A 14969-nucleotide genomic window follows, 5' to 3' on the forward strand; every position below is an offset into this window, starting at 1 on the left:
GTGCCCAAATTCTAATCGCAATCAGTAAAATCAATTAATGCATAGTGAATTTGCAAGAAATTAATAATCAATAATGTCGCTTTTCACATCTTTACAGCTTTATAACTTATGGCTGTTTTTAATTTTATATTTCGTTGCCGTTCATGACTGTAATGTACAACCAGTACTGTATAGTTTTTAAATGCAAGTTATGATGCAATGGTTAAAAAAACTGTCAAAGAAAAAGATTGATTAGGAATCACAATATCACGCAGTAGCGACATGAGGCGAAGTACATCAGCTGCGCCTTTAACGGAGCCCCCCGGCACGAGTGGGCCGGCCGCGCGTGTACAGAGTCGTGCACGGTGCGCGCGTCCGCGACCCCTGCGTGTGCGAGGATACTTGAAATCGGTGGAATTAAACATTTTACGAAGAAAACATTAGGAACGACGGGCACACGGAGGCCGAGCGAACTGCAATCAGGTACTTACTTGCGTATTTTATTTCGTATTTTCAAAAACACGTTAATAATAAATATGGAGGAGTGAGGAAAAACTGCAGAGAATTGCCGGCTGCCAGAGCCGAGGCCCGTAAGGGAGAAGGGTTTTATTTCTGCACACAATGCACTACCCCTTGGTAACTTTTGTGGGGCGTTAATTTGTTAGTTTATTTAAAAGGTCCTTAACAGCCGTTAGACGTTAGAGCTCGGAAAGGGTGCCGTGAGCGAGCGGCGGGAACGCGTGCGTGGTGGCCGGTTCGCCGCCGAGCGCCGGTTCCGCTGCGGTGTCTCTTAGCGGCTGTGGCCGGGCGTCGGCGCGCTCTGAGCCGCTAGAGACTAAGACACGGCGCGTCCTCGGGTGCCGCTGCGACAGCCGCGCGGCAGGCAGCGTCTGCGAAAACACTACTGCCTAGCGAGGCTGGCGGCAAGATGGCTCACGGCATAGGCGTACTGGAGCACTGACTGGGCTGGAAGGAGCACAGACCGCGGCGCGCGGTGTTCGCGAGACACTCAAGCTCCATCGAGCCGCGCGTTCAAAAGGCGTACTTCGCTTTTCTTGTCAGATATTTCCCTGTTTTTGTTGTCCGGCCGGCGCGTAAACGAAGTGCATATTTCGGCCATTAACCTTTTCCTGAAATGACCAAACTTGGGTTGCATCATAAATAGTCCCGTTCACTTGGGCGCCCGCATAGTTAAGTGTGTAAGAGTTTGGCCATATTTTTTTTTTCTTTCCTTTCCAAATTTTAACAGAATGGCTGTGGTGTGTGTGGTGTGTTATGCTGCTTCGCCTGTCTGTGTCCCGGACTTGAGGCGGCGGTAGCGGGCGGCTCGCGGCGGTCAGTCTCCTTCCTGTACACCTGCTCGTCAGGTAGTTTCGCGTCAGTACACATTAGAAACAAAGAATGTCTTTTCCTCACATTCCTGTAGGGTTTCCTCACAAACCCTCCTGAGGTTTCGTTGATAAATAGGTCCTGTCCTCTAATGTGTAACACAGCAGCGTACTCGTCGGGATGAAGTGAACTCATCCACCAACTTAACACTTCTCTACATTCTTAAATTGTTTACATACTGCCCGTTGTTTATTTTTCCAGTATTTCCAGGAACTGCTTAAAATGCCCTGGCAGCTGTTTACAATATACAATACATGCAATGGTTTTGATTTTTTATTTATTTATTTTTTACTGTGTGGGCTTGTGAATAGTCAACAGAGAACAGGCCACTTCATGTATTAGTAATGTTGGATAAATAATTGTATATTGTTGATATCTCATAAAAGTCAATGAGAACTCCATTTTTAAAACAACCTATATTTTCAAGGTACAGATTTCTATTAGTCTGTATTGTATTCTTCTGGATCTAGTTTACCCTGAGTTGACCTTAAATATGCCCTTTTGATGGAGGGTGTTCAGATGTATAAATGCTTTCATTTTTCTTCTCCTGTTTTAATGTACTAAGCTGTGTCTGTATTCACACACACACACGCATTGACTGAAACTCTTTGTCCCGAGCGGGGTCACGGCGAGCCAGAGCCTAGCCCGGTAACACAGGGTGCGAGGGGCACACCCCGGACGAGATGCCAGTGCGCCGCAAGGCACCCCAAACAGGGCTCGAACCCCAGACCTACTAGAGAGCAGGCACAGGCCAAACCCTCTGTGCCACCGTGCTCCCGTCTGTATTCAATCAATGTAAAAACAAAACCCACTGCCAGTTAATCTCTCCATGACTTGCTTCATGCAGCAGAGCTAATTAAGAATCAGTATGATAGCATTGCCTTTTGAGAACACTCAGAACCATAAGAGTAACAAAATAAATCTCTATGAATTTGTTAAATATTTGTTAGATTTCAGATAGATTTACTACACGGGCCCTCTGTAGATTTTGTAGTAATTCGCTTTTAGTCATAAGTTCACTGAATTCTAAGTTCCTTAGTGTGTTGCTATAGTGCAATACCTCTGCTATAAAATGTAATGAATATAGGCCTAAAAATGTATATTTAAATATAATTATCCATATTTGTAATGTTCATTGTTGTTGCTGTTTTTCAGGATGTGAATGTGACCAAAGTCATCGCTCTTGACTACATCCTGCACGAGCACATTAGAATGTTCCTGAAGAATGTCCCACCTGTAGCTGCAATGCATACAGAATGGAGACCTTATGGTCCAGCTAGAACCTTTAGCCTTCCTTTGTGCTTTGGTGACGCCAGCAGCAGCAGCATTTCTGCCACTGATAAACCACTCCCTGATGAGGTCCAGATGATTATTGACAGCCTGAGAAGCACCCAGTCCACTCTCAACATGAATGATGAGAACAATGGAACTCTACAAGTGGGCGAGGCCCAAGGCCCTGGCTACAATGGCAAGGCAAACTATGCTGTACACAAGGCCACACAGACGGGTGCACCGGGTGGTGTCAGACAACAGAAACAAAAGATCGAGGCAATAAAGGTAGAACCCCAAAGCCAGGATTCGGACAGCGATGACTCAGTAGACAGAGGAATTGAGGAAGCAATTCAGGAGTATTTAAAGGAAAAGGGTGATCACAAACAGAACATGAAGTTGAATTCAAGTCCACTACAGGTGTCTAAGCAGTTGAGGAGAAATCTTACTTCTTCAGAAACACCTAAATATTCAAACAGCAATAAAATTCTAACTGCAAGTAACCTTGTCCCAAAAAGTTTGAAAGCCAACCACTCAATAATTAGTGAGAAAAAACCTGTCCAAAAGGAAAAGAATGAAGGAAGTGGTTTGTCTTGTAAAGATACAGATGCCCGGATGGTAAAAAGTCCCATTGACCTGAATTTCCATTCTGACAGAGTTGAACACCCTGTCATAGTCAAAGAAGAGGAAGTTTTGCCAGAGTCTAGTAGTGACGATGGCATTGAGGAGGCCATTTGGCACTTTCAGCTGGAAAAAATAAAGAAACACAGAGACTCCAGAAATCCATCCAAAGTTTTTCAAACCAAAGAGGAATCTGAGTCCAGCAGTGATGATGGGATTGAGGAAGCCATTCGTCATTACCAGCTGGAGAAGCAAAAAGAAAAATGTGAAAACACCACAAAATCTTTTAAGGCTTCTCTGTCTAAACCTACCAAAGGAGCTAAGGCTGCCATGCAGGGTTCTGGTCAGTCCAGCAGCCAAGCCATCAAAAAGCAGAAGGTCTCCATAAAGAAAAAGAAAACTGAGAAGTTCTCTAAATCTGCTTTGCCCTCACCTGTAACTGTGAGACACAGCTTCAGCCCACCATTGGACAATCATGACACCATAGGTATTGAGGTGTCTTCAAATAACACAGGCCTTTTGCAGCCTCAAACCCCGGCTCCGCTGAAGGCAAACACAACAGCTGAACTGATGTGTGCCGAAGCAATACTGGATATTTCTAAAGCTGTCATGCCTGAAGCCTTTCACAACACAACTTTTTTAACCACCTTTGCACAGCCCCCTTCTGTGCCTGCTGAGGACTGCTTCAATTTGTCTGGTAAGAAAAGTGATGAAAGCTCTGTTGATAGCGATGATGGCATTGAACAGGAGATCAGGAAGTTCCTGGAATCAAAGGCTCAGATGCACAAGCAGTACCCTGACACAAAGTATAATAACAAAGAGGTAGATGAGATCCTGCAAAATAAGCTTGAACTTTCCCAGAACAAGAAAGTAAAATCTTCCTTATCTCGTAAAAGGAAGCGCAAGGAGGATAGTCTGAAAGCTAGCAAAAACTGGGTTGACTATAAGGTAAAAGACTCTCTTTTACCTCTCACAAGATTCTCTTGTGACCAAATCCGTAGCACCCAAGCATTAGACAGCTTCACAGAGCCTTGTATCCCAACTGATGTGACCACAACCACCAGTATAGAAATTGAGCAAAATATTCACCAAAAAAGCACTCATGACAACTATAATGATTTAAAGGTTCCAGGAACTAATGAAGGAGCCTTGAATTTATCCAGATCTAAAAATGAAATAGCAGAATGTTTATCATGGACAGAGAGACAGAGCGGAGAGAAGAGCAGCTCATTGGACAGTGATGAAGATTTGGACCAGGCAATTAAAGACCTCCTGAAGACCAAGCGAAAAGTGAAGAAGAAGTCAAGAGAGAAGAAACTGAAACCAAGAAAAAGGGCTAACCTGTGGGCATCAGAATCATCCCATGAGGCTGAATCTGAGAGAAAGAAAATTGTCATTGATAATAGCAGTACCAACCCCAAGACATTTATAAGTCGCAACTTAAAAAATTGTAAAGAATTGCCCAAACATACTGTAACTGACAAATGCAAGGTGGGCAAAAACAATCCAAAGCAGCAAAATACTGATAAAACAGCAAAATTATTTGGCCACGTGGAGCCAACTTTTGAAGCAGATGATCATATTGGAGGTATTACCCAGGCGGAGGAAGACAGCAGCTCTGTAGACAGCGATGACAGCATTGAGCAGGAGATCAGGAAGTTCTTGGCTGAAAAAGCCAAAGAGTCAACAGTGAGGACAAGTACTCCAGAGATCAGGGACAATAGTCTCAACAGTACTGATTTTGCAGTAACAAGGACTGGAGTTGTTGAAGCTCAGCAGGCTGAGGTTTCACCTAATACACCAGCTCTGTACTCCTGCCTCCCTCAGAGTGATGGCTCTCTACAGCCAGGTTATCACAGAGGTGACAGTCTGCCGAGTTCTCCATCAAACTTCTGTACTACTAAATCTAATAAGGATTATCAAACAGGTGGGCCAAGGGAGGCTGATAAAACACTGATGAACAGTGACGTAAACTCGGTAGAAATCAACATTCAGAATGTTGGGCCAGATGGAGAAAAGTGCAAATCGATTGAGAATTCTTGTATTAGCCCAAGTTCTAACACAGACAGTAAACACGTAAACCAGATAATTTCCCCAAGGGAGACTGAGGTGTTCCAGTCGCAGTGTGAGAACCCGTTCCACAGCAGCCCGCTCTGCCCTGAGAAAGAATTGGAAGTCAGCGTGACTGACAAATCCGATTTGCACAGAGTAGTGAACAGACACCAAGCTAAAAGTGTTTTGTCCACAGAGGCTGTCTCCCCAACAATGGTTGACTCTATTGTGAGCAGGCAAAAATTAGGAAACCCTTGTGCCCAGAGTCCAGAAATGGCCTTAACCATTTTCCCACCAAATCCCGAGCTCATTTCTGCCCAATTGCAAGTCAAACATTACAAGCACCAGCCAGCAAAAGACAGTTGCCGGGAGCAACCTGCAGCCTCCACCACGTCAGAAAATGCAGTACACACCAAGAAAGATTGCATGTCATTCATCGAACCTGCAGCGCACAGGGCTGGTCACATACAGGTCAAGAATCTCGGTAGGGGTGAAGATGGGACATGTCCCATGGGAGAAATGGTAGGCAGGAAGACGGAGAAACGAGCACAGGTGAGGGAAGGAAGGGAAGAAAAGGTAGATGAGAGAGATTTTGAATCGGAGGGAAGAACAAGTGGTAATCAGTGGTCGGAACAGACGAGTCAGCATCATAGATTATGAGTATGGATCTTGTCTCTTATTTTGTAATGCATCATTATTTTAGGTGTTTCTCTCATGGTCATTTTTGAATGCCCTCCTTTAAGATGTATGTGTACTTCGGCACTTTCACAGTTAGATTGCAAGGGATCTTAATTTAGAAGTGTAGTACAATTTTTTTTTCTATGTTTGTACATTTCTAGAGCTATTTAAACACAAATAACTTTAACATGGCTGTAAATAATCTTTTTTTTTATTCATTTGTGTCTTGATACGTATAAAGACATCAAGAGCCAGTAGTTCTTTTCAATGAGTAGTGCTTGTCATGCATTTTTGTTAATTATGTAGAAAGACATTGATCACTGTCATACACAAGTCACACTACCACTGCACTTGACCAATAATAATAATTTTTGCAGAGTGTTTAAAATAAGATCTGCATCACACTTTTAAAAAAATTCTTGGAGGCCTGTTCCTGTGCTGGTTTGCATTCCACCTCCACAGTAGCTCAAATTATCCTTCCAATTTTTTCATACACATCCTCTTCAAAGATACAGTAAAATATAATAATTCTGTTTGGCTGAGTGAAATATTGCAGTCCAAAAAATTAGTCTTAAGAGCCTTCTGGTCTTTGACATTGGACATTTACCAATCTAGAGATACATTTTTATATAGAATAAAGAAATATGTTTATCACAATAACACAAAATTTTGCAGTAAAATTCAAAGCATACATTGTACATTTTACCACAGAACAACAGCATGCAACTTTAGTGCTAAACCATTCTGAAACATTTTTTTTTTTTTTCTTTTTCCTTTATTTTTATCCTTGTAAAAGGTTCAGGAGTGGGTGCCACTTTTTCTGTAAAGAACTTTTTTTGATACTGAACTACCATCTTGCTTTTTGTTCAAATATTGTTATAATGACTGTCTTTTTTACATCATTTTTATTTTGATATAAAACAATCATGCCTTTATTGAATTGTTTGGGTGTTTGATTTTGTCTGTAGTATTCTTGTCTTTACAGAGGTTACAAGTGTACAGTAGCTTGAGCAGCTCAAAATAGTTTTCGAAGTTTACAGGACCAGTTAGTTTATCTTTGCTTATGATAGAGATTTTCAGAATACGTTGTTTAACTGACTGGCAAATTCAAATTAAACATTTCTGATGAAACACAGAAAATTCAGTTGCTGTATAAATCTCTTGGGTTGGACATATTGCAGGTATCTGATGTAGAAGATTGTTTACCCAAACAAAACAAATCTTAATTCATGCAAATGTTGGGTTCATCAGCAGAGACAACAGCATCCAGATGTTGGCTGCTTAAGAACCATCCCATGACTGATTGACATATATATATATTCCACCATTGCTGAATTTCCATAGTTCTGCAAGGTGGATATGTCAGCTGTTTTTTTTTTTTTTTTTTTTTGTGTGTGTGTGTGAAGTTTTTGTTGTGGAGGCTTGCTCAATGACTTCTGTCTACCAGTGTTGCTCTCTTCGTTTTCATATGCAAGTGCATTGTGGCTCAACAGGTGCCAAACTGCATTTCGTTAGTGGCCATTTGACTATATCTAAAAATAATTTTACTCAAATTGTGTTTTTGAGATGTGCAGCTGTTTCAATTTACAGGGAACTGAAAATCTTCTATCAAACAAGATTGTGTCAGAACAGTTACAGCTTGCAAAATTTCACTTGCAAAGTAATTTAGGAGGCAATTTGTTTTATTTTGACACATGCTCCCTTTTCAAATACAAGTGGAATACTTTGTGCTGTAACTGCAGTAGTTTTTAAAGATTTTTTTTTTACAATGTTAAAATGATACTTCATGGGACAGTTGGTTTTTCCAGCATGAGTCATAGTTTTTTTCGGGGGAACCTGTTTGTTTATACCGATTTAGCAAACACAATTAAACATGTTGAGATTCCATACTTGTAACGGATGGCTAAAGGTATGGTAAACTCTTGAGTGGATTTTTTTTTTTTTCTTTGAGTGCCTTTCATCAGAATTTTTAATTTTTTTTATACCTGCAGCTGAGTAAAAAGACATTTCACATTCCCACTAGTACTGCACACAATTTCTGCACTTTTTACAGAATGACTATATTCTTGGTGGATACTAAAAAATAGTATCAGAAATATTTTTTTGAGCAGGTAAAAGTAATGCCCACTAGCAGAGGTCTGTTTTACAGCTCTTTTTATGTTTTCCACCAGTTTGTCAGTACTGCCCTGTATGTTTTGCTTCTTTCCCTCCAAGCATAATAGAAAAAGTAATTTACTTCAATTTATTGCCATTGAAATTGATTTATAAGTAGTAGCTCCTGGTACGTGAGATAAATTAACCTCTCACTATTTCAACATGTCAGTTTTCATTATCACTTTGTAACTGAATTGTCATTTCGTTGTGCAATGTCTTTGGCAAAGGTTTTCTGAATTTCTAATGTGAAAATAATGTTATTTATTTTTGTTTATACAAAAGAGAAGATAAAAACTTTACTGACCATGCTGTGCATTGCCAGTTTTCATAAATATTTTGCAAAAAAAAGCTTTTCCTCCTTTTTTCTGAGGAGGAAATAAAATCTGTATCTTTAAAGTGCAGCTGTTGAATAAAGAGTGAAATTACAAGAACGTCAATGCTCTCTTTCTCAGTGACTATGTAACTGTGCATGCAATTAATCTGGCCAGTTTTATTAAAATGTTTTAGTTGTAGTAAAATGTTTGGTCAGAATCCATCCATTTTCATTAACAACTTGTCCTGATCTGGGTTTTGGTGGTGCTGACCCTGTCTTGCTCTCCTGGAATCATGAGACATAAGGTAGAAGGGGTACACCCTGGACAGGATGCCACTCTATACCAGGGTAGCCACACACAAACCGACCTAGTCACACACTATGGGCAATTTAGTGCTGCCAATTCACCTGAACAGCATGTCTTCGGACTGCGGGAGGAAATCGGAGCACCCGGTGGAAACCAAAGCCATCTCAGGTAGAATACAGACTCTACATAAATTAAGCTGGGTTTTTTTTCTTTCTTTTTTGAATATGCTGGGAAAAAAATGTATCGCATACAACACACCTAGAGCTAGTTAAACTTCTGATCATTTATCCAACATGAAATGACATTGTTTCAAACACAGCTACCTCTAATATCTGTATGTGAATTATGTCTATAATGAAATTAATGCAATATTTTTCTGTCCATTATCATCAACAGAACCAAATGAAAAAATTTGGAAAATCTATAAATTACCATTACACTACTGTAAGTTCACTGTTGTGTAGAACTATCTGATGCTGTAAATGAGCATTAAATAGAAAATATTAAATCATCTTAAAGTGTACCATTGCCACTGAAATATTTAGAAGCTCCCAATATCATAAATGTCAACAGGTATGAAATATTATGAGGCATTCAAATTTGTATGTCTGTCTTATGAACCTACCCATTTCTTATGTTCAGCTTTCAATATATGTGTCTTAAAAGTCAATCAGTACGGACACTAGATATAACATGTCTACTTTGTCACTTTTTCTGGTTTTAAGCAAGAATATCCAGCATTCATTTAGTGTTTGAATGTAATGGACCTGAAAAGTGTGAATAGCCAGGGTAGCTGATGAGCATTTTAAGTAAGCACATAAATGTAGTATTCATTGGTTAAGTACATTTGATGTCTTGTTAGTATTCTGTTTTCCACTATACTTAAGGGGATTTATAGAAAATTCAGCAATACTCAAGTATGTAAGGACATCTTTATAGTATCCACAAATAAAAATAAATAACACTACGTTCTGAATTTTTCTGTGGATTTTCTTAGCTTTGTTTTATTAACCTTCACAAACTGTCATTTAATGCCGTTGGAGCGGACGTCATCGTTTACCTGCTAAAGGCAAGCAGCACTGTGCGGACCTGGTTCTTCGATTTGTTCGGCGTGTTCAGTGCTTCGCTCTTTATAGGTGGACTCACGCACTGTGACAGACCACAGCTGGTTAGGCTGATGATGATGTGTGTGTGTGTGTGTGTGTGTGTTCGACATGGTCACGTGCACCACTGGAGCCCCACAAGGGACAGTGCATCTTCTTTCCTGTTCACCTTTCAGTGCAATACGGAGTCGTCATCTGCAGATGTTCTCTGCCAACATAGCAATTTTTCAGGCGTGCTGGGAGAGTCAGGAGAACGAGAACAAGAACCTGGTGAGTGGTGCAAACTGAACCAGCTGCAGCTCAGCGATGTTAGTATTGAGGAGGTTTAAGGGTCCACTGTGTTCAGTGACCAGTGGTGGAGAGGATGGAAAAATACAGGCTGATGGGTGCACTTGGGCAACAGCCAGGCGTCTGAGGCGAGAGTAAACCTAGGCTAAACCACTGGAAAAGAAAGGTGAAAGTCACCTTTACTGTTTGAGTAGGCTCAAATTTTAATAATAAACTGGAATGTTTGTATCTTCAAAAATTAATACCTTGGCAGCTCGGGACTCTAGCAGCCATATGGTTATTCGCTCACTTTCACGAACCTCTTGCCCCTGCCTGCTTCGCGGCTGTCCGGTGAATAAAGTTAATTGAATACGACTTTTGACCTGGAGACCCCGACGTTCCGAGGGAAGTGTAGTTTACAGCGAAAGAAATTGTGTACACATAGCGCGAGATCTAGGTGGACTAAGAACTTCAACTCCCATCATCCCTAGCTATCGATTGCCTTGGGGTGGCGAAGGGAGCAAGCATGGCGGCGGGAGCATTTTTGAAAGGTGAGACTGAGTTGTTCCCTTTTTGTTCTAAAAAAAAAAAAAAAAAACATGCACGTGCCACAATATTTTACTTATGATTGAAATTTAAGACATTTTTCACAGTGTGCATTGATGATGTACTTATTTAATGTCACATTGCTCATTGTGCCAGCTGCACAGTGTATCTTTTTTTTGTGTGGCAGAGGTGACATGACATGATTCATCCTCTTGCATATTAATTTATGCGGATTGTGGGGTATTATTCTTAGCGCCACTCTTTGTGTCTTTTTGAAGTTAAAAATTCTGGTTTTGTGTTTATTTCAGCGCTCTCGGGACTCAACTGTCCAAGGCTTCTGCCAGTTTTGGCATCTAGGTTGTCTAACCGCGGCTATGTCAACGGCCAACTGTACTCGACTGCAGCAGTTGCTCAGACGATGACCAGCAGTGACAGCCTCTGTAAGTGTTCACTGATGACATTCACAGTCCATCCAGCAGCTCCTGCCACTATTACTTATCAGAAGATGCAACTGAATAATTTGGTGTGCAGGTAGAATAGTCTAGTGGCTAAATCAGTGGTGTTTGAATCCCAATCCTGCTGGTATTCTCGATCTAAGGACTTATAATCCAGTACTGGTGCAGTGTATTTAGCATATTTTCCCTGCTGTATGGGCAAATCACTGTAATGTTGCTTTTTTAATGCTGTATGTGTATAGCATCTTGGAAAAAAATTTAATAAAGGATTATAGTAACAATTGTGCAATAAGATGATATTATCATTTCTTCCTTTCTAACCAGTTTTCTGCTGTATGTATTCTATGCAGCTGGAAACAACAAGGTCCTCACCGAACCGTTAAAGCACCCCGATTTCTTCCATTTATCAGAACTCTTTTCCCTGAAGGATTTATTTGAAGCCAGGGTTCATCTTGGTCACAAAAAGGGCTGCAGACATAGGTACCGTGTGGTCAGATCTGGCACATCTGTACCTTCAGTTGCTTTTCAATCAGAATTGTACTTCTTACTTATTTCCATATATTCCCTATGTTGGTCAGGGAGAGTACATATATAAAAAAGCAGTACTGATGACAGTTTACATGAAGTCGATTGAATATTCTATGGAGAGTGCATGTTTAGGAAATTATACTAGGTTGCTGAATCATATTCCACTATAGGTCTTCCTACTGGACTTTTGATTAAAGGCACTTACTCTGAGCTGCCTCAGTAAATGGAAAAGTGTGCAAATTGTTAAGCAGATAACGCATATCTTAAATGCACGGTTCAATTTGCATTCATGTGAAAAAGTTTGACTCAGAACTGTTATTGTTCTTATACATTCATCTCCAGGCTAATGGAACCTTATCTGTTTGGCTGTCGGCTGGAACAAGACATTATTGATTTGGATCAGACAATGGAACTCCTTCAGCAAGCGCTTAACTTCACTGCTCACGTGGCGTACCGTGGTGGAGTAATCCTTTTTGTCAGTCGACGGAGGCAGTTTTGCCACCTTGTGGAGTGCACAGCGCAGGACTGCGGGGAGTACGCCCACACCCGCTATTGGCGAGGTGGCCTGCTCACCAATGCCCCAATCCAGTATGGCCCAGGGGTGCGTCTCCCTGACCTCATCATCTTCCTCTCCACCCTAAACAATGTCTTTCAGCAGCATGTAGCCATCCGGGATGCAGCAAAAATGAACATTCCCACTGTGGGTGTGGTCGACTCCAACTGCAACCCCAGCCTGGTGACCTTCCCCATCCCTGGAAATGATGATTCTCCATCTTCAGTTGAGCTCTACTGTAAGCTCTTCAAGATGACCATCAACCGGGCCAAGGACAAACGGAAGCAAATGAATTTGCTGTATGGCGTCAAAGGCTCAAGCTCCTGAAGAGCAATGGACTACTTTGCAGAGCTCAAATTTATGTACAGTTATCTTGTACTCAATATCAGGAGAGCCTTGTTCTATATTCAGTATCTCAGATGGAAAGCAGGTCCCAGGTGATCTTAAACCTTATCCACAACAACACCTATTGCAGATATTGTAAGTCCAACATGTCTGTATCCAGTTCCTTTGTTTCCTATACTATATGTAAATACATTGCAGTTATTAAATGCTGAAATGTGACTGAGTTTGATTGACCTGCAGTGGACTGACATCCCATCCAGGGTGTACCCTACCTTCCACCCTATGCTTCCTCAGTTAGACTTCCTCGATGACTCTTAAGTGAATAAGTGGATACTGAAACTGGATGGATGTGGGGAAACCATGTACCTTGATTTATTTGCTAGCTAGGGTAAAATCTTGGCTATAGCTGTAATAAAGGACAAATTATTTTGCATGACAGTTTATTATTTTTACAACTTCTAGTTATATAAAGATTGATTAAAGTATGCCTCTTATTGGCAATAGAATCCCCACTGCTCATTCAAAGACAAGTGCTAAACATTGTGGAAATAAATTGAACTGAAGCAGCTTTACAGTCATATGATATTCTGGGCATAGCAGTTAAACTGGTCATTTTCATTCTACTACAAAGATAACTTTTTAGAAACTGGTAATTAAATAAAACGCAACTAAAAGAATCATGAAGAAATGTTAATATCTTGTAAACGTTGTGATTTGATAGTGTGCCAGTCTGCAGCGCATCGATTGAAAATGACGTATGGTACAGTTTGTCCATCCGAGATTCCGTACTTCCCTTCAGTATATATACTAATGCGACAAAAGAGCCGTCCTTTTTGTGTGCTTGGCTCGGGAAGAGGTGAGTGTGTTGACCCGTGACATGGGGCTGGCTTTCGTGACGAAGCGAAAATAGGGGTATTTCGAACACAAAGAAAGTGGGTAAAACAAACTTTCACGTTTACAGACGCGTTCTGGTTTTTCGTTCTTTTAGAATATCTAAGCGATTCTAACTAAGTTCATAACAGTCGCGAGTCGGAAACGAGATTCAGGGTCGCACGCACGTCACAGTTGTCGACATTTATGTACATATGCTTAATTTTGCCAGAGAAAGCACAACTGGTTATTTTATACGGACTTGTTTTGTGCATGTATCGTGTCGGAGCAACCTGAAGAAAAAATAATTCTCTCACTTAAGCGCAGGGAGATTTAGATTGGTCCGAAGGCGAGCTGAGGCAATGTGGTAGTACTGCCACTAGAGGCGTTGCAGGGCGGCTCCACGTGTCGTCCCTGTGTCATTAGCTGGCAGAGAGCAAAGAAGGACTATGTCTGCTCTTGGTTCCCAAGATGAGTGGGCACTTGGAATGATTGATAGTCCCACACTGAGACTGAGGAGGGAAAAGGTGACATTTTAGGATTTTGGACTAATTTCAGGAGGATTTAAACTGCTGTCTTTGTTGTTCAGGGGTGGAGGTGACGGCTGCAGAACAGAAGGAGGGATTTTCATTTTGTGGTACGTTTTGACAAGTGCACGTAAGTACGCCGTGATCTGCAGTCAGCCGCACTGATTGGTGACGTTTTACTACGGTGGGTTTTCATTTAAATAAAGTCAGATTTTGCCCTTTGAGACGTAACCCCGGCTCAGATGCAACCGTTGTGCCATAAGAGGGCAAACAGAAACGGGCTATAAATGGTCTGGTTGTCCTGCAGTGGACTTCAGAGGTGGTGTGTGGCCAAATAGGGTCCAATCTGTCATTCCTGTCTCTTAACACGTTTAAGTATAACTGGGTGGAGCAGTTCAGTTTGCTCATTTCAGTCTCACTGGATGTTATAGCCCTTCGTGTTATATTCCTTTCTGATGTGATATTCTTCCCTTCAGCCATTGGACCCAAGGGACAGTGGCTTATGCACACTTATTATTTTCATCTGCACAAAATAGAAAAGGTAAGTTCAATGCTGCAATAATGATTTGATTGCCACTCAGTCTTACAGTGCCATTGCTGTTGCATCTGTGTCTGTCTGTGGCAAACAGCAAAGGGCTCTAACTACGCTCAGTTCCCAGAATACAGTGGGGGGCTCAGAATGACTTGTAGCCCTATAGGGTGTTATGTGGATAACATTCTTTGCTGTGTAAATAACAGTGGTTAGGTTTTGTGTGGGTAAAACTTGATTGATGCATTGACCTGTGATCTGCTAGAGGCACTTCATTTTGCTTTAATAAGAATCTTAATCTTAATGATAGCAAAGGGCTGCATTTGGGTTGATGGATATGAAGTAATGAACACTGCAGGTTTCCATTGACTTTAGTTTCCTGGAAATCCTGTATTCATTCAGGTCTTTCCAACAGATAGATAAGTTTGAATGGGCTCTTTCCTGCCTTGAAGTCAAGACGACAAGGGTTTCTAGGTAAACTAGT

The 14969-nt window shown here is 41.2% G+C and overlaps 2 protein-coding genes and 2 non-coding genes across 4 annotated transcripts; all 4 read left to right on the forward strand.

Annotated features, from left to right (window-relative positions):
* Positions 1-326: 326 nt before the first annotated feature.
* On the forward strand, positions 327-8288 carry LOC108924958 (protein phosphatase 1 regulatory subunit 26-like). Its single transcript, XM_018736637.2, has 2 exons — positions 327-462; positions 2524-8288. The coding sequence occupies exon 2, from the start codon at positions 2581-2583 to the stop codon at positions 5968-5970; it is 3390 nt and encodes a 1129-aa protein (XP_018592153.1). The 5' UTR covers positions 327-462; positions 2524-2580; the 3' UTR covers positions 5971-8288.
* A 2318-nt stretch (positions 8289-10606) lies between these two features.
* mrps2 (mitochondrial ribosomal protein S2) lies at positions 10607-14960 on the forward strand. Its single transcript, XM_018736823.2, has 4 exons — positions 10607-10683; positions 10987-11118; positions 11484-11613; positions 12004-14960. The coding sequence occupies exons 1-4, from the start codon at positions 10659-10661 to the stop codon at positions 12539-12541; spliced, it is 825 nt and encodes a 274-aa protein (XP_018592339.1). The 5' UTR covers positions 10607-10658; the 3' UTR covers positions 12542-14960.
* LOC114910794 (small nucleolar RNA SNORA17) lies at positions 13802-13937 on the forward strand. The gene has a single exon (XR_003797799.1). It is a non-coding gene; the product is annotated as a small nucleolar RNA SNORA17 (small nucleolar RNA).
* LOC114910795 (small nucleolar RNA SNORA17) lies at positions 14526-14655 on the forward strand. Its single transcript, XR_003797800.1, has one exon. It is a non-coding gene; the product is annotated as a small nucleolar RNA SNORA17 (small nucleolar RNA).
* Positions 14961-14969: the final 9 nt, after the last annotated feature.

The sequence above is a fragment of the Scleropages formosus genome, chromosome 6 (assembly GCF_900964775.1).
Source record: "Scleropages formosus chromosome 6, fSclFor1.1, whole genome shotgun sequence".
In the NCBI taxonomy this organism is placed as follows: Eukaryota; Metazoa; Chordata; class Actinopteri; order Osteoglossiformes; family Osteoglossidae; genus Scleropages; species Scleropages formosus.

What these genes read in the sequence shown, in the direction of transcription:
- LOC108924958 (XM_018736637.2), top strand. Translation starts at nt 2,581, where the DNA reads ATGTTCCTGAAGAATGTCCCACCTGTAGCTGCAATGCATACAGAATGG.
- mrps2 (XM_018736823.2), top strand. Translation starts at nt 10,659, where the DNA reads ATGGCGGCGGGAGCATTTTTGAAAG. An exon ending in GGCGGGAGCATTTTTGAAAG is followed by an intron (nt 10,684 to 10,986) that starts GTGAGACTGAGT and finishes TGTTTATTTCAG; the next exon opens with CGCTCTCGGGACTCAACTGT. An exon ending in GACCAGCAGTGACAGCCTCT is followed by an intron (nt 11,119 to 11,483) that starts GTAAGTGTTCAC and finishes TATTCTATGCAG; the next exon opens with CTGGAAACAACAAGGTCCTC.